This window comes from Nansenia antarctica, assembly GCF_963989245.1.
Source record: "Nansenia antarctica genome assembly, chromosome: 1".
Taxonomy (NCBI): Eukaryota; Metazoa; Chordata; class Actinopteri; order Argentiniformes; family Microstomatidae; genus Nansenia; species Nansenia antarctica.
This window is the reverse complement of record NC_137674.1, coordinates 35,700,066-35,721,497: the sequence shown is the minus strand read 5'-3', so window position 1 is coordinate 35,721,497 and position 21,432 is coordinate 35,700,066. Positions and strand designations below refer to the sequence as shown.

Sequence of the window (21,432 nt, the reverse complement as noted above, 5' to 3'; positions counted from 1 at the left end):
CAGAGGAGAGGGAGGAAGCTTGGGCAGAGTGGAGGGCTTCCGTGACAGCAAGGAGCGCAGTCTCAGTGGAATGCCCAGCCTTGAAGCCGGATTGGTGGGGGTCTAAGTGATCCATCTTCCGGAGAGTCAGTTGTTTAGATGCCGCGCGTTCAAGGGTTTTGGAAGGGAAGGAGAGAAGGGATACAGGTCTGTAATTGTGGACAGATGATGGGTCAAGGGTAGGTTTCTTGAGGAGAGGCTTGACTCTGGCTATTTTGAAGGCCGCTGGGACAGATCCTGTGGATAGGGAGGAGTTGATTAGGGTAGTAAGGTAAGGAAGGATGTCGGCGGAAATGGATTGGAGAAGGGGGGAGGGGATGGGATCAAGAGGGCATGTGGTTGCCAGAGTGAGGGAAGGAGATCTGTCCATGGTGCTGATAGCCCCGCGTTGGCCGGGAAAGCACTGGTTGGCGGAGATTTTTCATCTCCTATCCGGTCCGCCATGGCAACTACCGCTGCGCAGGGACCTGCTGACCCAGGCGCGGGGGGAGATATTCCATCCCCACCCAGAGAGATTGTCTCTGTGGGCCTGGCCCGTGAAGGGATCAACCTTGCACTAGTGGGTCTTCCCCAAGGGGTGATCGACACTATTCAGTGCGCCAGAGCCTCATCAACTAGAAAGTTGTATGGGCATAAGTGGCGTGTGTTCGAGACTTGGTGCTCAGAGTCACACGCTGTCCCTTTTCAGTGTTCTGTGACAGTTATTCTGTCATTTCTACAGGACTTGATTGAGAGGGGTAAGGCTTTCTCAACCGTTAAGGTCTATTTGGCAGCTATTTCGGCTTGTCATATTGGCCTGGGTGGAAAGTCGATAAGCCAGCACCCGTTGGTGTGCCAGTTTATGAAAGGGGCCCGAAGGAAATTGCCTACGTCTAGGCCGTTAGCTCCTTCATGGGACCTCCCTATGGTACTAGATGCTCTCTCCTGCCCACCGTTCGAACCGCTGGAACAGGTGGAGGTGAAAGTGTTAACGCTAAAGACGGTCCTATTGCTTACTTTGGCTTCGGCTAAGCGCATAGGTGAAGTCCATGCGCTCTCGGTGCACCGAGAGTGTACAAAGTTCTCCCCAGGGGACTCTAGGGTCAGTCTGATGCCTAACCCAGCCTTTATTCCGAAGGTTATAGGCTCTTGCACCCCTATAGAGTTGGCTGCCCTCTATCCCCCGCCTTTTGCCTCGGAAGAGCACAGGCGGTTGCATACTTTATGTCCTGTCCGCGCGCTGCGTGTTTACATAGACAGGACTCAGGGTTGTAGGAAAGGTGACCAGTTGTTTGTATCCTGGGCGAATCCACACACGGGAAAGCCAGTGTCGAAACAGCGCCTTTCCCATTGGGTAGTGGCGGCTATTGCCTTGGCTTACTCTAGTAAGGGTCTACAGCCCCCCGCGGGCTTACGTGCGCACTCTACTAGAGGTTTGGCGACCTCCTGGGCACTCTTTAAAGGGGTGTCTATTCAGGAGGTGTGTGCGGCGGCGTGCTGGGCTTCGTCCCACACGTTCGCTAGATTTTATAGGTTGGATGTTACGGCTCCAACGCTATCACACTCAGTCCTCAGTTTGGGTTCCTCTTAGGACGTATTTCCTAGAGTGTGAGGGTCCATTCTGGGACAGTTGTCGTTTTACAGGCAGGTCTGGCAATACGGGAGTAAGTATATTCCCATAGTGAGATACGAAACGAATACTATGAAAGAGAACTTATTCACATAACCCTGGTTCTCTGAGTAGTATTCGTGAGTATCTCACCGGACCACCCTCCTTGCTTTAGAAGCGAGGAAGAGGTTGCTTGTTTTGAATGACGACAGACGCCGTGTGTACGCCTTATATAGGCGGAGGGTCCCGTCCCTCGTGACACAAGCGTCGCCTGGGCCAGCCAATGGGCTGGCGCAGTGTAATTCAGTTTCTGATGAGGTCACGCAGGGGGCGTTCCCATAGTGAGATACTCACGAATACTACTCAGAGAACCTGGGTTATGTAAATAACCTAAAGTTACTAAACCCCTAGTTGTTACTAGCTAGTTTCAAACTAGTTGTTTACTAATTTCGGTTGCACCACACCAATCTTTTGCCAATCTTAGCTAGTAAATACTCAGTTTTGGTAACTGTTTTTTGTTTCTCTACTGTAACATAACCAGGTACATTAATAATAATTGTTAAAGGAGCATAGTATGTAGCTACTACTTGCTACTGAGATGCTAACCCGACGGATTGTCCGGTTGACGCGCCGTGCGTCCTAAATTGATGTGTTGCTGTTGGTTATATAAGATCCGTAGTCGTTGGTTTGCTGCATAATAAACATTTATTGTGTTACTATGTGCCATCAATGGCTTAATCACTGGTACAAACAATAACAATAACAAACTTAGCGCCCTTGCGGTCAAACCTATTTGCTCTTCCGGGGTCAACACCTGACGACAACAACAAATGTACTACCTGATATACACCTGCCTCAGGTATTGTGACAGCGCCACCCCATGCCCACACAGTGAACACGTATCACAGGACCATATCTGGCTCCTACAATAGTAATAATAAATAGTAATTGCAATTTACAATACAAATACAACAATTGGGGGTCCCTCCAAAAAAATGTGGCCGCGCTACGCGCGCACAAGATCAACCACCAAGGCCTCATTCTGACCCAGGAAAAACCCTGGTATGTAGCCTACTGTATAACATGATAGCCATCTATGAGCAATGCACTATATATAAGATGATGACCAAGGGTCTTTCTGCTGCTGACCAAGGGGCTGAGTCCTGTTGATGGGGCCCAATTTTCTTTTAGAGTCTGTAGGCTACTGTATTTGTTCATTAAGATTTCATAAATATGATATATTGTCTGAATGTTTGTCTTGTTTTATAAAATGTTAATTATTTTCATTTCTTGTGCTGGTTTATTATGAACAACATGTAAAATTGCAGGAAACTAGCACAAATAATTGGGTGGGAGAGAGGGGCCGCTGCCGCCAAAACGTGCACAGTTTTGGGTCGCTCCACCACCAAAAAATCTCACTCCAAACTTTTGGTGAAACTTGGCAGCCCTGAGCGTACTGTAGCTAGGTAGTCTAGCTAGCTAGCACCCACACCCACACTAAGTTACAGTACGTGACGACCACATCGCTGCCCTGTCTTTCATGTGCAAACATCAGACAGGGGAACAGGATGGTAATGATCGCTCCATAAGAAGAATGACAACGGCTGAATGAAAACAAAAACAAAAGCCGGGTGAGAGCAGGCATAAGCCTGGAACGGAGGGCTCGGGGTCAAAGAGGGGTGGGAGGGAGGGGGAGCTTTTTGTGTTGATGGTTTTAATGAGAAAGCCCACGATCATCCCCCCCCCTTCTCGCTTGTTCCCACATCCTCTCTCCTAACGAGCAAGGGGGGGTGCGGGGGGGGGGGGGGGTGGCGGCTTGGCCCGGCTAATATGAGGCCAAACCCATCGGTGCATTATCGGCCGGGCACATTTCATCTAATCAGCAGGATGAACCGGGACTGGCTTAGGCTGCTTTTAATTCAGCCATTGCTAGAAGAGCTTCACTGCTGCTAGGAGAGCTTTACTGGCCTGGTTTGGCTGTTATGAGATCAAATCAGTGATACAGTCAGTCGGAGAGAGAGAGAGAAAGAGAGAGAGGGGGGGGGGGAGAGAGAGAGAGTGGGGATGTGAAAGAGAGAGAGAGAGAGGGGGGGGGGGATTGAGAGAGAGTGAGGGAGAAAGAGGGGGGATTGAGAGAGAGAGGGCAAGAGAGAGGGGGGGGAGGGAGAGAGAGTGAGGGAGAGAGAGAGAGAGAGGGAAAGAGAGAGAGGGAGAGGGCGAGAGAGAGAGATAGAGAGAGAAACAGAGAGAGAAAGGGAAAGGGAGAGAGGGCGAGAGAGAGTTTGATCCTTTGCTTTTATTTGTGTAGTTGCTGTTGGTTGTTGTCTTTCCGAGGGCTCATGTTGTGTCCCAGCTGACATGATACGTCCCCTCTAACCGGGCCCAACGTTAACGAGGCCTGTGTGGGTTTCCAGGTCAGTCTCATGAGGGCACGGAGGGACTAGCTGTGTCCTCTCTTCTCTCCTCCTCAGAGCAAGGCCGGAGACGAGCCCTGACCGACCTGGGGCGGCTGTGTCTCAGGAGGTAGAGGCTGTGTCTCAGGAGGTAGAGGCTGTGGCTCAGGAGATTGAGGCTGTGGCTCAGGAGATAGAAGCTGTGGCTCAGGAGGTAGAGGCTGTGTCTCTGGAGGTAGAGGCCGGTGGAGATAGAGGCTGTGGTTCAGGAGGTAGAGGCTGTGGTTCAGGAGATAGAGGCTGTGGCTCAGAAGGTAGAGGCTGTGGTTCAGGAGGTAGAGGCTGTGGTTCAGGAGGTAGAGGCTGTGGCTCAGGAGGTAGAGGCTGACACTGAACCCCAAATTGCTCCCAATGAGCGGGCCGACGCCTTGCGTGGTAGCTTGCCACCTTTAGGTGTGTGTATGTGTGTGTGAATGGGTGAATGAGAGGCCGTTGTAAAGCGCTTTGGAATAAGGTGCTATAGAAGTCAGTCTCAGTCCATTTACCATTGACCAACCCAGTGGTAGGCTAAGGGACAGGACCAGAGGGAAGGTGAGTGGGTGAGGGAGGGTGAGTGTTGGGTGTGGCCGGGCTCTCACCAGGGGGTCGGTGCAGAGCAGCTCAGCTCTGGTCCTCTCCTCCAGGGTGACCGTCAGCCCGTCCAGCACCTGCAGCCTGAAGAGGCGCAGTACCGCCGCCGGCCTGTGGAGGGAGCGTCTGGCTACCTGGGGGCGATAACATTTTACAAAATTGTAGCCATGGGTGAGTAAAAGCTGTGACCCTGTGAGTAAAAATGTTTTTATATTTTTGCACTTGATCAAAATCACATCAGGATAAGCTAGTATAAAGCTATTTTCTGTCTAGAGGGCAGGCTAATTTACAAGGCGGCCAACTAGTCTTTGTGTGTCAGTAGCAGATTCCCATGGGGATTCATATAATATTCAATAGAATTTAAACCCCAAATCTGATTTGGACCAATGTCCTACCTGGTTATGATTGGTTAAGACATGAGGGATCCAAAACAACAGTCAAAAGCAACGGACAAACCCCCCACACCCCTCCCTGGCCCTCTCCCTCCTCCCCTCTCCTCCCCTCTCCTCCCCCTGGCTCTCTCTCCTCTCCCATGGCCCTCTCCCCCCCCCCCTTTCCTCCCCCTGGCTCTCTCCCCTCTCCCATGTCCAGCTGACAGCCTCCTCTGCCCCCCCTGGCCCTCTCCCTCCCCCCTCTGCTCCCCCTGGCCGGGGGACAACAGCTATCCTCTGGGGTCGGTCAGAGCCCTGTGTGTTCCAGCAGGACACTGCCTGTGGTCAGAGAAGGGTGCTGGGGGGTGGGGGGTGGAGCTGTGGGGCTGAGGAGAGGAGAGGAGAGGAGAGGAGAGGAGAGGAGAGGAGAGGAGAGGAGAGGAGAGGAGAGGAGAGGAGAGGAGAGGAGAGGAGAGGAAAGGAGAGGAGAGCTAGCCTGGAGGACACATGGGTGTTAGCGGTGTTAGCAGTCCTGACAGCAGGAGGTATTGTCTCTCTCAGGGGAAGGCTGTTGGCTGTCCCCCCCTGGCAGGATTAAGACCCCTGTGGGAGGGGGGGTGGTGGTGGGGGGGGCTGGGGGGTGAACAAGCTGGCCCAGCTGAGCACGGCCCCATGGATGGCAAAGCCCTGTGTGTGTTGGCATGGCGGGGGCCCTGAACGCTGAGCCGAGGGGGGGGGGGGGTGGCTCCAGATGGGGGCTGAACCGGGGGCCGACCGTGTCTGATAACCGCCTGTGTCTGATAACCGCCCGGCCATTTGGTTAGAGAGGATTTGTGTGTATCTGAGGCCGGCCAGTTTGAGGCACAACAGCAGAAGGCCCAACGTGTAATCGCTTAATTTAGAACGACAGAGTTACACTACTAACTACACACTGGGGTGTGGTTCTGTGTTTCTGTGGAAGGGAGTCTGTGTGAGTGTTATGTGTGAGAACTGTGTGTAAGTAGGGGAGAGAGGTCCGTAAACAGCCAGGTTTGGGATGTCAGGAGGATGGCAATGCAACATGGGACAAGCAGCAGAATGCAGACACAGGGGATACATTACATGATTTTCATTGATTTTCACAATGTTTATACTGTGAGCTCAGAGGGTAGATACATTCACTGGATCCTTCAATAATATATAGTTATAGTAGTAGTAGTAGTAGTAGTAGTAGTAGTAGTAGTAGTAGTAGTAGTAGTAGTAGTAGTAGTAGTAGTAATAATAATAATAATAAGAAGAATTGCTCTCAAGATTGCTCCCAATGAGCGGGCCGGCGCCTTTGGTGTATGAATGTGTGTGTGAATGGGTGAATGAGAGGCCGTTGTAAAGCGCTTTGGAATAAGGCCCTATATAAGTCAGTCCATTTACCATTAGATATACGATTGTGACCGCTGGACAACTTGAACAGATACTCACAGGGTTCCCGATGACAGACAGCTCGATGAGGGAGGGCAGCACCTCCAACTTGTCCAGCTCTGAGACGTCCTGCAGACAGGAAGGAGAGAGAGAGAGGAAGAAGAGAGAGATATCGGGGCGTTTAAGTGGCGTAGCTCACTAAGGCACATACCGTATCATCATCACAAGGGCCCTGGTTCGATTCCGGCCATCGACCTATTCTGCATGTCATCCCCCCTCTCTCTCTCTCACCATTCCTTCCTTTCATCCCCCCTCTCTCTCTCCTTTACCCATCCTTACTGTCTCTCTCCAGTAAAGCCAAAATGCCCTAAAAAACATAAACGAGATACAACAACAATACAGTTCAGTGCAATTTCATGTTTTTCACATTTCACCTCCATTCTGCCGAACTATTACAGAAAAGGTAGCAGTGATGGAGGAGGGGGAGGAGGAGGAGGTGTAATTTCTGCCCCCCCACATACATTATTATTTAGTTTTTTTAAAAGAAGACTTTTCACTGAAGTACTCCTCCTGTTTCAGTGTTCTTGTTTCCGTGGGTGATAGCATGCTGGGTAATAAGCGTGGAGATGTTCCCATTAGGGCCCGGCCTGGCGGTAATGCTGGGCGCTTTGAGGAGCTAGCGTGGTTAGCTGATGGGAGCGATTACACGTGTGATCTCTCATTAATCTCATGAGAGAGTTGGAGGCACGCGAATCAACAACAAAAACACAGGGCCGGCACGCAAAGAAACAAAAAAACAGCTCTTCGGCTGTGTGTGTGACTCACACAACCCCCCCCCCCCCCCACCACCACCACCATTGTGAAAAGTGGTGCGGTGGGGATGGATGATTGCTGCGTTTCATGTCTTAATTGGAAGCCAGGAAAGATTAAGGAAAGAAAGGAGAAAAAAAAAAGGAAAAACAACTGGCAGAGAAAAAGTGCAAATCACTCTCCTGGGGTGACGAGAGGATATGAGAGAGAGAGAGAGAGAGAGAGAGAGAGAGAGAGAGAGAGAGAGAGAGAGAGAGAGGATATGTGAGAGAGAGAGAGAGAGAGAGAGAGAGAGAGAGAAGAGAGGATATGAGATAGAGAGAGAGGGAGAAGGCTGATTACACGCTGCCTCACTGATTGTTGCTCTCTGTCCTCATTTATATATATATATATATATATATATATATATATATATATAAATACATACCTGACCTTCAATCAATGTCTATTCTCTTTAATACCCCCCCCCCCACACACACACGTGCTACAGTGGGGTGGTAGTAACTAGTAACCATCCATGATTACTATATTTCACCCCTTTAGTTTTGCAAACACTGAGAAAACACCTGTAACTGGATGGTGGAGGGGTGGGGGTACCTGTGGAGGGGGTACCTGTGGAGGAGGAGGGGTACCTTTAGCTTGTTCATGCCCAGGAACAGCCTGGTCAGCTGGGTCAGGGGGTGCAGGTGGCTGAGCTCTCTGAGGCGGTTCTCAGCCAGGTGCAGCTCCACCAGAGAGCCCAGGCCCAGCACGGAGCTCTCCCCCAGGGCCCGCACACGGTTCCTGTCCAGGACCAGCTCCCTCAGCCCCCGCAGCCCCTCCAGGCCCTCCACCTGGCTGATCTCATTATCTGGGGGGAGGAGGAGGGGGGAGAGGGAGGGAGGGAGGGAGGGTGGGAGGCAGGCAGGGAGGGAGGAAGGGAGGGAGGGAGGCATAAATACATGGCCATATCAGTTATATTGATCTCATTACCTGGGTAGAGGGGAGAGAGGGAGGGAGGCAGGTAGGAGGAAGGGAGGGAAGGAGGGAGGGAGGCAGGGAGGGAGGGAGGAAGGGAGGGAGGGAGGGGGGGAGGGAGGAAGGGAGGGAGGGAGGGAGGCAGGCAGGAGGAAGGGAGGGAGGCAGGGAGGCTACCTTGCATGGTAGCTTGCCGCCATTGGTGTGTGAATGTGTGTGTGAACGGGTGAATGAAAGGCTGTTGTAAAGCACTTTGGAATAAGGCGCTATATAAGTCAGTCCATTTACCATTTAAACAGTGTAAACAGTTTTGGAACGGCCATACATACAGTGCTTTTCCTGCCCTACAAACACATCTATTCGCTAGTAGAAGTCTGCCTTCCTGTCTGAACCCTGAATGTTGCGGGTCGTTTATAACAACGATGTCTCGGCAGGTTAATAAACAGACATCCATGTCTGGTACGTAGCACGACAATCATGTGAACAGTTTTCTGGACAAAGTACTGCTCTAACAGAAGAAAACACAATCATCAAACATGTCATCATCAGCAGCAGCTACCTGTTCCCCTATGTGGCCCGATGCTATTTCTAACAGCTAACCTGTTCCCCTAACGGAGCCCAATGCCATTTATTTTCTTCTTGTTGGGTCTGACCTCCCACCTGGGCCGAAGGGTTTGAAGGTGTCTGACTGTTGTTCACTTCAAAATCCTACTCACCACTTACAAAGCCATCAAGAACCTGGCCCCCTCCTACCTTGCCGACTTCATCCCCCTCCACACCCCCTCCCGTTGCCTCAAGTCTGCCGACCAAACCACCCTCAAGACTACCAGGACCAAGCTCCAGACCTGGGGTGATAGGGCCTTTTCAGCCGCAGCCCTGTCCCTCTGGAACGCCCTCCCCAACCAGTCAGACAGGCCAACACCCTGCCGACATTTAAACAGGCCCTCAAAACCCACCTCTTCAAGCTTGCCTTCACCAGTTAACCCTCTCCCCCTCCCCTTCCCATGTGTCCCCAGCACTACCTTATTTAGGCCCCTATACTTTCTTTTATTTATTTCTATTTGTTTTGTTTCTTTTTATTATTACTACTCAATCTTTTCAGTTTGTAAAGCGTCTTTGAGTGTCACACACACACAGGACAGTTACACACACGCACACACACACACACACACACACACACACACACACACACACACACACACACACACACACACAGGACAGTTACACCCACACACACACACACACCCACCCACAAAGGGTTTGAAGGTGACTGTTGTTCTTTTTTTTGGTTCGTTTTCACACAGGGCTTTGAGTCACACGAGGGTGTTACGTTGTTGGGGTGACACACACACACACACACGCCTCACCTTGGAGGAAGAGTGCTTTGAGATTGGTGAGCCTGCTGAGCTGCAGATTGGCCATGTTGGAGATGCCGTTGTGGCTCAGATGCAGCACCTCCAGGCTGCCCATCAGCGGCTCCAGGCCGTCCGCTGGGCCCACTTCCCTTTAAACAGACACACATGATGGGAGGTTGATAGAGTTTAGAGCACTTAGCGCCGCTTTCTCTCTCTCTCTGCCGCGCCGTTTACTAGGGCAATCCTCCTCACAGGTGCACAGCAGCGACTCCCAAGGCAATCACCGGCAGGCCAACACAAAAGCTTGACCCCCCCCCCCCCACACACAAACACACCTCGTCTAAACAATTTATATCTCTTTTATATCTTTTAGCCTTCTATTGTATTTCATGTGTAAACCCAGTGTGTTTCTATATAACTGGTGAAAGACATTTTAAACAACGAGTACGAGGAGCCTGAGCTTCTACATCAGTATAGGTACAGTGATAGGAGACGTGCTAGTGCTGCCCCTAAGTGGTTAGAATGTGGAACTACACTTCCAAGAACAAGATTGCACTGAAAATGTGTCGTCCAAAAAGCATTTGCACATTATAAAAAGTCCTACCTTTGACAACGTTTTTATGCTTATTCATCCAATTATGCATATTTCATTGGGTGAGAGATAAGATTGCATCATCAGCCACAGTGTACTGAAACTTATAATTTTGGGGGGGGATTACTGTGGTAAAAATATTTCCTCAACATCGTACAATACATCATACACAACAACCAACAAAAAACATATCAACATTGTAACACTGAAGATTAAATCTTCCTCATCCTCTCCTTCAGCCTTCTCCATGACATACACAGGAAGGTTACCAAGGTTACCGTATTCGTGAATAATTCTTACAGGTGTTTTACCTGGGCAGCAAGGACGTGTCGTCCATATAAGCATAGTAAGCAGTGCTTACCCAACGAAAAAATAAAAAAGGACTGAAAATATTAAAATAAAAGTGCATGTAACCGTTTGTTTGTTTTCATTAAAAGAGTCATATTTTAGGTCCCAGGGCAGCAGGAGTCATTCATTTTGGCGCCACCTGCAGAAGTAAGCACTCGCTATTCTGCTTGCTTGCATTGCGTTGCATTATAAGCACTTCTCTCTCTGCTTTCCCTCGCGTACATTCGAATGCGTGAAAATGTATTTTTTATTTTTTTCGATGCCTCAGCCCGCTGTTTAATGTGGCCAGGGTAAGCATGCTTACCAGCCAATCAGTAGTTCGTTCATTCCGATAAGAGCTAATGATTGGCTCTTATCACTTTCAATTTCACTTAACATTTCACCTTACTTTCTCTCGCCCGGCAGAATAGCTTATGCCAGCTAGCTCAAACGATCTAAATAAAAATAATCAATAAGGATAACTTGCTTGATTTTGTGAATATGGACATTACTGTCAGCGACCTAAAGGGATTTCGTAGACTGGACTGGACTGGAAAAACACAACTACTGGGTAAAGGCCGCCCGAAGCCACCGCTCACCGATCTTCACACCCAGAAAGGGAGAGTCGCTAGGGGCTACAGAAAGCCTGGTATGAGCGGTTTATATGATTTATATGATTTGCGAGGCTGGTGGCGATCTGTGCTTGTTTATATGGTTTGAGTACTGCTGTGCTGCTGGTTATGGCTCCTTATTTAAGACTTCCTCTGCTTTTACCTTTGAATGTAGGCCTGTGCCGTTGTGTTTGGAGAGAGAGCTGCTTAATCAATCGCTGAGATAGGCCTAATGTCGCTGTCCGTGCCAGTGGTTCTGGACCAAAAGTGTTTGAGAGAGATAGAGAGGGAGGGTTTGTGATGTGATGTCAAGTGCCTGTGTGACAAAAGTGTGAAAAGAAAGTGTGTTGTGAGTTTACTATGGAGGATGGAAACGGTGTGTGTCTGTGTTGTGCGTGTGTGCGTTTGCGATGTTGAAACTGGACTTGTAGATTTCAGCAGGTTGGCTACTTGAAAAGATCTTGGTTCAAAAAAGATTGAACAATGAGCACCCCTGATATAGTCGAAACTGGCAACTGTTTTTTTTGTTTTTGGTAATCTGATCACAAAGTGACACTACAGTTTATTAGCGGGTTCTAGGGCATCAAAATTGAATTTCCTTGAAACTGCGTTCACTGATAGCGTGTATGTGTAATTATGTGTATTTCTATATCTTATGCTTACCCAATCTAAAAGCTCACGGCACGTGCCTGCTGGGCAGGTTGCCTGATGCTATTGCTGGATATTCAAGCTAGCTGGGTTAGCTAAATGATGGAAACAATGTGTGTGCAGCTACTGTTGCTACGGCTACCTGGTGGCTTTGGTTGCTACAGTTACCTGTGGTGGCTTTGGTTGCTACGGTTACCCGGTGGTTTTGGTTGCTACAGTTACCCGGTGGCTTCGGTTGCTACGGTTACCCGGTGGCTTTGGTTGCTACGGTTACCTTGTGGCTTCGGTTGCTACGGTTACCCGGTGCCTTTGGTTGCTATGGGTTACCCAGTGGCTTTGGTTGCTATGGTTACCCAGTGGCTTTTGGTTGCCACGGATTACCCGGTGGCTTTGGTTGCTACGGTTACCTGGTGGCTTTGGTTGCTACGGTTACCCGGTTGCTTTGGGCGCTATGGGGTTACCTGGTGGCTTTGGTTGCTACGGTTACCTGGTGGTGGCGTTGTTTAGGCTACGGTTACCCGGTGGCTTTGGTTGGTTGCTACGGTTACCTGGTGGCTTTGGTTGGTTGCTACGGTTACCTGGTGGCTTTGGTTAGGCTCTGCTGGCCGTAGCCGCTGGAGTTGACCTTGTGGTAGAGCATCTGTCTGCTGGTGAGGTGGGCCGGGGCCTTCTGCCTGGGCAGGATGGACTCTACGTGGTTGTAGTTCAGACACAGGGCCTGTAGGGAGACATATGTGGTTGTAGTTCAGACACAAGGCCTGTAGGAAGACATATGTGGTTGTAGTTCAGACACAAGGCCTGTAGGGAGACATATGTGGTTGTAGTTCAGACACAAGGCCTGTAGGGAGACATATGTGGTTGTAGTTCAGACACAGGGCCTGTAGGGAGACATATGTGGTTGTAGTTCAGACACAGGGCCTGTAGGGAGACATATGTGGTTGTAGTTCAGACACAGGGCCTGTAGGGAGACATATGTGGTTGTAGTTCAGACACAGGGCCTGTAGGGAGACATATGTGGTTGTAGTTCAGACACAGGGCCTGTAGGGAGACATATGTGGTTGTAGTTCAGACACAGGGCCTGTAGGGAGACATATGTGGTTGTAGTTCAGACACAGGGCCTGTAGGGAGACATATGGGGTTGTAGTTCAGACACAGGGCCTGTAGGGAGACATATGTGGTTGTAGTTCAGACACAGTCCAACTGATTGACATAGGTCACATTTTGCATTTTGACAAGGGTGAACTTCAACTTGTGAGAGAAAAAATCCACAACGTCAAATCAACACTGATCCATTAGCTACTGTACAGGACAGGTGGTGCACCTTGATGTTGGGCAGGTAGACGAGGCCGCTGAAGGAGGTGAGGTTGTTGTGCTCCAGGTTGACGCTGTGCAGGTTGTGGAACAGATCGGCTGGGGCTAGGTCCACCGTCCTGGGGGGGAGACAGAAGATTAGATTAAAAAATCGCAGAGCACAACAAGTATGATAGGGCAGCAAGTGTAGAAAAACTCGCACACTACATGAACTTTAAGGACGACTCCTTAGACAGAGACTAGAAAAAAACAAAAACATTATTTTATCATGCTCTTAAAAAAATGCAAAGTGCTCTGGTGCAAACACTTACTGCCCTATCATTTTTTAAACTACCGCACCTGCTACGAAATACTGGAAGAGAGAAAGGACAAGGAAGTAAGGTGCTACAGTTTTCCCAGGACTCTAGAGCACAACAAGTACCAGACAACGAAATGCAGTTTAGCTTCTAACCAGAAGTGCAAATAGTGATATAAAACATGATAGTGATAGTGATAGGTACAGTATTGGTGATCGGTACAGTATGGGTAAACACACTTGAGATAAGACGGTAAATAAACACAAAAATGTGGATTCTAGTGGCCTGGGGTGGTCCAGTGGTCTAGCACCGCGGTCTACAGTGCACACATACTGTATGCCCATGTCGGCATGGGTTCGAATCCGGCCCATGCCCTGCTGACATGCCCTCTCTCCCTTTTTCTCCTTACTTTCCTGTCTGTCTTCACTGAATCTGTCCAATAAATTTAAAAATATGAGTGGGACTGCCCCACTCAGAAAAAATAACTTGAAAAAAAGAAGAACGTCCCTACTCAAACAGTCAGACTGTTAAATGTTGTTGTTGTTGCTGTTTGTATGTGGTGAGATGTTTTTCTGGGAAAATGCTGCTCTAAATGAATTGCCCCTTAGTGGGACTAATAAAGTTGTTTGAATTGAACCTGATGGCGCAGGACTGCAGGCTGAGGTCGGCGATGTCTGAGTAGCTAGAGTGCCCGAGCTTCTCCGCCACCATGTCAGGGGTCAGGCGGCCGCCGAACACATCCGTGGCGTTATCACCCTCCACCGTGTCCTACAGGACAACAAAAGCATCATCATCATCATCATCACCTCTCAGTCAGCCAATACAGTCAGTAATATAGTCAGTAATAGTCCGTTTGTTTTTAGACTGTTTTTGTTTTTAACTTATTATGTTTTTAGGCAGTTTTTTTACTCTGTAGCACTCTGAGATTCTTTTTAATGAAAAGTGCAATACAAATAAAATGCATTATTATAATTAGTAGTAAACCTAAATCTGAGTCTGATTGAACACGGTTACACACTTATTATAATAAGACACTAGTAGTAAAACTATTTGGTTTGTAATTCAATAATTCAAACCTTTATTTATTCTCGAAAATGATAATTGAGGTCACCCTCATTTCCAATGTCGTCGAGACATACAGATTATTCAACAAGTTATTCAACAGTTAAACAATAAACATTGATAAATCAAAGAATCAGTTTACACAGTAAACATAAGACATAATAAAATATAAAGACATAGGGTTAGCTAAACGATGGAAACAATGTGTGTGCAGCTAACCTTGCCATGGTACCTGGTGGCTTTGGTTGCTATGGTACCTGGTGGCTTTGGTTGCTATGGTACCTGGTGGCTATGGTTGCTATGGTACCTGGTGGCTTTGGTTGCTATGGTACCTGGTGGCTATGGTTGCTATGGTACCTGGTGGCTTTGGTTGCTATGGTACCTGGTGGCTTTGGTTGCTATGGTACCTGGTGGCTATGGTTGCTATGGTACCTGGTGGCTTTGGTTGCTATGGTACCTGGTGGCTTTGGTTTCTATGGTACCTAGTGGCTTTGGTTGCTATGGTACCTAGTGGCTTTGGTTGCTGAACGAATCGAGTAATGATTCTGAGGGACACGTACGTACCACTGTAATCCCAGTAGTGATTCTGAGGGACACTGTAATCCCTGTAGTGATTCTGAATGACAATGTACCACTGTAATCCCAGTAGTGATTCTGAGGGACACATACCACTGTAATCCCATCCAGGGCCCTGAGTAAGGGCAGGTGGAACACCACATAGATCCGGTAGTTTTCCAGTTTCTCCACTAACGGATTCCCGTACAGATCCAGAATAATTAGGTTGGTCAACGCCTGGGAAAATACAATAAACACAGTTACATCACTTTTAGTCTCCTCAACACTGAAGATTTGGGAAAGAAATAGAACTGATTTTGTGTTCTCTGCAGTGACGCAATATCTCCTGACCTAGAATAACTTTTATTCAGGAAGACTGTAAACACCTTATGTAATAGTACCGGTATATGTAATATAATATAATGCTTGGGGGGGGGGGGGGTGAGATGAGTCTTCTGACCTTTAGATGGTATATGTAGTAGAAATCTTAGGAGAAACAGTATGGGGGGGGGGGGGGGGGAGAAACAGTATAGGGGGGAGTAGATGTCTCAGGAGGGACAGTACAAGGGGTAGTTGATGTCTCTGGAGAAACAGTACAGGGGGGTAGTAGATGTCTCAGGAGGGACAGTACAAGGGGTAGTTGATGTCTCAGGAGGAGCAGTTAAGGAGTAGCCTGAAGAGATGGAGGTCTTCTGTCTGCGACGGAGGAAGATGGGGAGTGACTGCAGTTCTGACGACCGTGGGGGACATGGTACCTTTAGGTGGTAAATGTCTCGCGTGGTGTCGATGACATTGTTGCCGATGTACAGCTCGAACAGCGAGCGGGCTCTCGGGAGGCCGTGCAGGGAGCCAATCACGTTGTTCTCCACAGACAGGAAGTGCAGGTTGGGCAGCCGCTCCAGAATCGGTCCGTCCAGGGAGGACAGCTGGTTCCTGTTCACGCTGAGCTTGGTGAGGTGGTGCAGTTTGGACACGCCTGAAGGGACACAGAGACAAGACAGGGTCATCATCTTATACCTCTCTGATGGATGTTACTCTCCAATCAATAATAAATACACTACGTGTTTCTCCTCTTTGAAGAATTAAGACTCTGTGTTTATTCATAACCTATGGTGCTTTTCCACTACAGGGCTAGCCCGGGTCGACCCAGGCTGGCCTGCTTCTTTGGCGCTTTTCCATTTGTCGGCCTGGATCAGCACGGCGCGGTACGGCACGGTTCTTTAGCTACCCTTCGCGGGCAGGAACCTTTTTGCGAGCCGGTACCTTTTTGCCAGGCTGCGTGTGACGTGTGACGCTGCACACCGTTGATTGGTCAATGGAAATCGTCACAACATCGCCATCGTATGTTTTCACAGTACGCCACTAACCGCCATTTTTAAATCTCACAACAGACTACTACTTCTTACTGTTCTTACTATTCAGTGTGTTCAGCATGCTATTGTGATCATGGAGAATTTTAGTTTGGAATTATAGCCCATTGTGACGCGGAGATATTCGGCCTTAAGCGACGGGTCCCCCCCCCCCCTGATGAGCGTTTTACGATGTACCATAAATCTGCTTTGCTTATTCTATCTCGTTAACGGTACATGACTAAGACTCCATTCGAATTTCAGTGAATAACACCGGCTATGAAGGTGGTACAAACACAATACTCCTTTGCTAACTTCAACATCGGTATACGGTCATTTTGAGCCCTTAACCACCACGCTGACACCCCGAGAAGATATGCTTTTAACCGTAAACTCAATGAACCGGGAGTTCACCCGCTGCTGCCTGCAGCACCGCGCCTGCTGGTTGAAACTCCCGTTGACAGTGGGGGGAGAGAAAAGTTATACCAGGGAATTCGCTCCGCTCTGTGTCGACCGTGATAAGAGTGTCGTATCGACACCATTCAAATGGTTTTGGATTCCCTGTCCTCTCCCCTATCCAGACACGTTTTAATTGTTATCCTAACCCACGGTAAATCACAGTTATTAACCCGCAAAGGGTGCCTCCGGGCACCGTGTTTGTCCGTGAATAACACCGGCTAGGAAGGTGGTAAAAAGACAAGACTATGCTGGCTAACTCCACCATCGGTATACGGTCATTTTGAGCCCTGAACCACCGTGGTGCCACCCCGAGAAGTGAACCGGGAGTAAACTCAATGAACCAGCAGTTCAACATGCGTCAAGTGCTTATATTCACTACGAGCAGTGTCGACATCGATCAGGCAGTAGCCATCTCATATGCTCAACATAATGATACTACAGTTCATAAAGCAGACAAGTGAAGGCAGTGGTTTTAAGGGTTAAAAAAACATGACTTTATTATGTGTACATAGCTTCCTCTCTCTCTCCCTCTCTCTCTTTCTCTTTCTCTCCAAAAAACCACGGTTAATAATATACCACATGCCGAGGAAAAAGTATACGATAGCTTCAAGTTCCTCCATGTTGCTATTGTTGTGGCTGTGTTGTGTCTCGTGAAAATATACGTCACCACCATGGCGCGCTTTTATGACGCGTAACTCCGCCTACTATCTCCTACTCCTCCTACTCGTTCCTGGTCTCTTGTGTATAGTGGAAAACCAGAACTGTTCAAAAGCGTGCCGAAGCGAGCCGAGCCGAGCCGAGCCGGGCCCGATAGTGGAAAAGCGCCACTAGAGAACTTGTTATCTTTTCTATTTGTGACAGCAGCTGGTGAAACCCGGAAAAAGTCGCGATGCAATGGATTCGGCGAGTAATCCCGACTACTCTACACTAACTAGGTAACCCTAACCCTCATTTTCAACAACGCTGACATTTATTTAAAATTTTCAGAATAAAATTATGAACATTTTGATTTGGTTGGCAACTTGTTAGGGTCAGGGTCATTCAGACTGACCGTCCAGTCTAGAGATGCAGTTGTTGTTGAGGGTCAGGGTCAGGGTCAGGGACAGGGACAGGGACAGGGTCAGGGACAGGGTCAGGGTTAGGGCCAGGGTTAGGGTCAGGGTCAGGGACAGGGTCAGGGACAGGGTCAGGGTTACCGTCCAGTCTAGAGATGCAGTTGTTGTTGAGTGACAGCTCCTCCAGCCTCAGGCAGCTGTCCAGGCCTTCCACCCTGGAGATGTCGTTGTCGTTGAACGAGGCCCAGCGGAGGTTCACCAGGTCCTCCAGGTTGGTCAGCTTGGAGAGCCTTTGGCCGTCCAGGTTGAGGGCCGTGATCTGGGTCGGAGAGGTCAGTACGTCAAAGAGACTGCACTTGTTTGGTTATATCAGGATATAAAGATCTGACATTTTAAATACTTTTGTTGTTGTTTTGTTGTTCCTGCCCTCCCCCCCCCCTAGATGGACGGTTGTGTGTGTATAATGCTGGTGTTGGTCGGTTCACCTTGGCGGTCCAGCCTGGCTCCGGGTCTGAGGTGAGGTCCCAGGGCGCGGGGCTGAGCCGACAAAGCAGCTGGGCGGGAGAGAGCAGGCTGAGGCTGCGGGGACGCTCGCCATCCGTCCTGGAGCCTGCTAGGAGAGATGTCTGCGGAAAACACATTTTCAACCATGACTGACGGGTTAATAACACTAGAACACCACATCACGAACTGTCAAAATCTTATTTCAAATTTGAAAGTGACAGTTAACATTAGAACAGCCGTGCCTTTTTTACCTACTATAAGAGCCGCCTCGAGGGTCAAATGACCATAGTCTTTACAATGGGAAGCTGCTATTTACACACAACGACCACTAGTTGGTGCGTCTTGTAAATTAGCCTGCCTCCTACACAGAAAAACTTGCAAAATAGCTTCATACCAGCTTATCTTGAGGTGATTTAGAAAATGTAAGGATACTGGGTAGTAGAACACCACATATCTAGGAAAAGTCATGAAAGGAGGGTCCTGAAATATAATCGAGTTAATTATTTATTTATTTTTTCACTCACAGGGTCAAATGATCCAACCCACGGCTGTTATAGTGTTAGCGCTCGGCACAACACAGCAAGCACACACCAGACTTTTCCACAGAGTACGCAAGGCTCGTTCACTGACACTTAGAACTTGTAACTTAATGCAACAAGTCATGATTCGCGAGCGTCTCTCCTACCTGGTTGATCCTGGAGATGGCGGCCATCTTCATGGCCGCACCCGCCTCCTCCTCTGTCACCAGGACGTCGTCCAGGTGGGTGAGGGTGACCAGACGCCCCAGGATTGTCATCCTCACCGCCTGGGGCTGGAACACACACACACACACACACACAACAGATAACATTACCTCAGGTAATACACTAACACAACAGATAACATTACCTCAGGTAATACACTAACACAACAGATAACATTACAGGGGTAATAGAGTGCCCAGTCTTACTATGTGCCAGGGGGTAATAGAGTGCCAGGGGTAATAGAGTGGCCAGTCCTACCCTGAGTCAGGGGTAATAGAGGGGTAAGAGTGGCCAGTCCTACCCTGAGTCAGGGGTAATAGAGGGGTAATAGAGTGGCCAGTCCTACCCTGAGTCAGGGGTAATAGAGGGGTAAGAGTGGCCAGTCCTACCCTGAGTCAGGGGTAATAGAGGGGTAGTAGAGTGGCCAGTCCTACCCTGAGCCAGGGGTAATAGAGGGGTAATAGAGTGGCCAGTCCTACCCTGAGTCAGGGGTAATAGAGGGGTAGTAGAGTGGCCAGTCCTACCCTGAGTCAGGGGTAATAGAGGGGTAAGAGTGGCCAGTCCTACCCTGAGTCAGGGGTAATAGAGGGGTAGTAGAGTGGCCAGTCCTACCCTGAGTCAGGGGTAATATAGGGGTAATAGAGTGGCCAGTCCTACCCTGAGTCAGGGGTAATAGAGGGGTAAGAGTGGCCAGTCCTACCCTGAGTCAGGGGTAATAGAGGGGTAAGAGTGGCCAGTCCTACCCTGAGTCAGGGGTAATAGAGGGGTAGTAGAGTGGCCAGTCCTACCCTGAGTCAGGGGTAATATAGGGGTAATAGAGTGGCCAGTCCTACCCTGAGTCAGGGGTAATAGAGGGGTAAGAGTGGCCAGTCCTACCCTGAGTCAGCGGTAATAGAGGGGTAGTAGAGTGGCCAGTCCTACCCTGAGTCAGGGGTAATAGAGGGGTAAGAGTGGCCAGTCCTACCCTGAGTCAGGGGTAATAGAGGGGTAATAGAGTGGCCAGTCCTACCCTGAGTCAGGGGTAATAGAGGGGTAAGAGTGGCCAGTCCTACCCTGAGTCAAGGGGTAATAGAGGGGTAGTAGAGTGGCCAGTCCTACCCTGAGCCAGGGGTAATAGAGGGGTAATAGAGGGGTAATAGAGCTACAGTCCTACCCTGAGCCAGGGGTAATAGAGGGGTAATAGAGCTACAGTCCTACCCTGAGCCAGGAGTAATAGAGCTACAGTCCTACCCTGAGCCAGGGGTAATATAGGTGTAATAGAGGGGTAATAGAGGTACAGTCCTACCCTGAGCCAGGGGTAATAGAGGTACAGTCCTACCCTGAGCCAGGGGTAATAGAGGTGTAATAGAGGTACAGTCCTACCCTGAGCCAGGGGTAATAGAGGTACAGTCCTACCCTGAGCCAGGGGTAATAGAGGGGTTACCCTGAGCCAGGGGTTGTGGCGGGTGTCCAGGCGCAGCAGGGCGGGGGCGTGCTTGCGGAGCACGGCGGTCTCCTGGCGGGCCCGGGTCAGCTGGTTCCAGCGCAGGTCCAGGTGTCTCAGCCGCCACATGCCTTTCAGCCCTTCCAGGGTCGCCAGGCGGTTGTAGCTGGCATCCACAAACTCCAGGTTAGGCTGCAAGACCACAGCAGGACCACAAGGAACATATGTGACACGGTCTGGTGAAAAGGTCCGCATGTCGGCAACCAATCAAAATGTTCCGACTTTTCTTTTGAAACACGGAACTACGTTTCAACGTTGTTGAGAATCACAACACAAACTCCAGGTTAGGCTGCAGGAACACAGCAGGACCACACAGGAACATACACTCAGTGCACTCATTTTAGTGTCATTAAACGGCGAGGGTGGCAGGTAGCCTAGAGGTCAGAGAGAGCCAGCTAGCAAGGTCGCTGGTTCGATTCCCGACCTCAGGAGAGAGCTGCATGTGCCCTTGAGCAAGGCACTTAATCCCTAATTGCTCCAGGGGTGCTGACTATGACTGACCCTGTGCCTAGAGCAAACAAAATACCAAATTCCAACAATTGATTGACAAGTTTCTTGCATGGCAATAATAAAAAAAGATGTCAATGTCACCAGTCGGGCCATGCACACTGACCAGGTGAGAGATGTCGTCCAGGTGAGTGAACTCGTTGAAGCTGATGGTCAGCCGCCGCAGAGCCGTAAGACGCGAGATCTCCTTCAGCTTGTTAAGACTGTTGCCATGGAGATTCAATACCTTTGACCCAGGAACAATAAACAATAAACAAACAAGGGGGGGGGGGACACAAGACCAATGAGTCCTAGCATAGGCTACATTTCTTATGATGACTGATGGATAGATGATTCAAATGGAATGGTAAATGGACTGACGTATATAGCGCCTTATTCCAAAGTGCTTTACA

At 49.3% G+C, this 21,432-nt stretch overlaps 1 protein-coding gene across 1 annotated transcript in view; it reads right to left on the bottom strand.

Annotated features, from left to right (window-relative positions):
* lrrc9 (leucine rich repeat containing 9) overlaps positions 1-21,432 on the bottom strand; it is a gene marked incomplete at both ends in the record, with an annotated part of 63,620 nt that overhangs the window by 18,471 nt on the left and 23,717 nt on the right. Inside the window, 14 exons of the mRNA XM_080522388.1 lie at positions 4,659-4,784; positions 6,477-6,545; positions 7,859-8,076; positions 9,551-9,687; positions 12,295-12,434; positions 13,038-13,146; positions 13,961-14,091; positions 15,055-15,177; positions 15,696-15,916; positions 17,945-18,122; positions 18,289-18,429; positions 18,993-19,118; positions 20,474-20,665; positions 21,147-21,266. Coding sequence (XP_080378514.1) covers positions 4,659-4,784; positions 6,477-6,545; positions 7,859-8,076; positions 9,551-9,687; positions 12,295-12,434; positions 13,038-13,146; positions 13,961-14,091; positions 15,055-15,177; positions 15,696-15,916; positions 17,945-18,122; positions 18,289-18,429; positions 18,993-19,118; positions 20,474-20,665; positions 21,147-21,266 — 2,031 coding nt within the window. The remainder of the gene's footprint in view (positions 1-4,658; positions 4,785-6,476; positions 6,546-7,858; positions 8,077-9,550; positions 9,688-12,294; positions 12,435-13,037; positions 13,147-13,960; positions 14,092-15,054; positions 15,178-15,695; positions 15,917-17,944; positions 18,123-18,288; positions 18,430-18,992; positions 19,119-20,473; positions 20,666-21,146; positions 21,267-21,432) is intronic.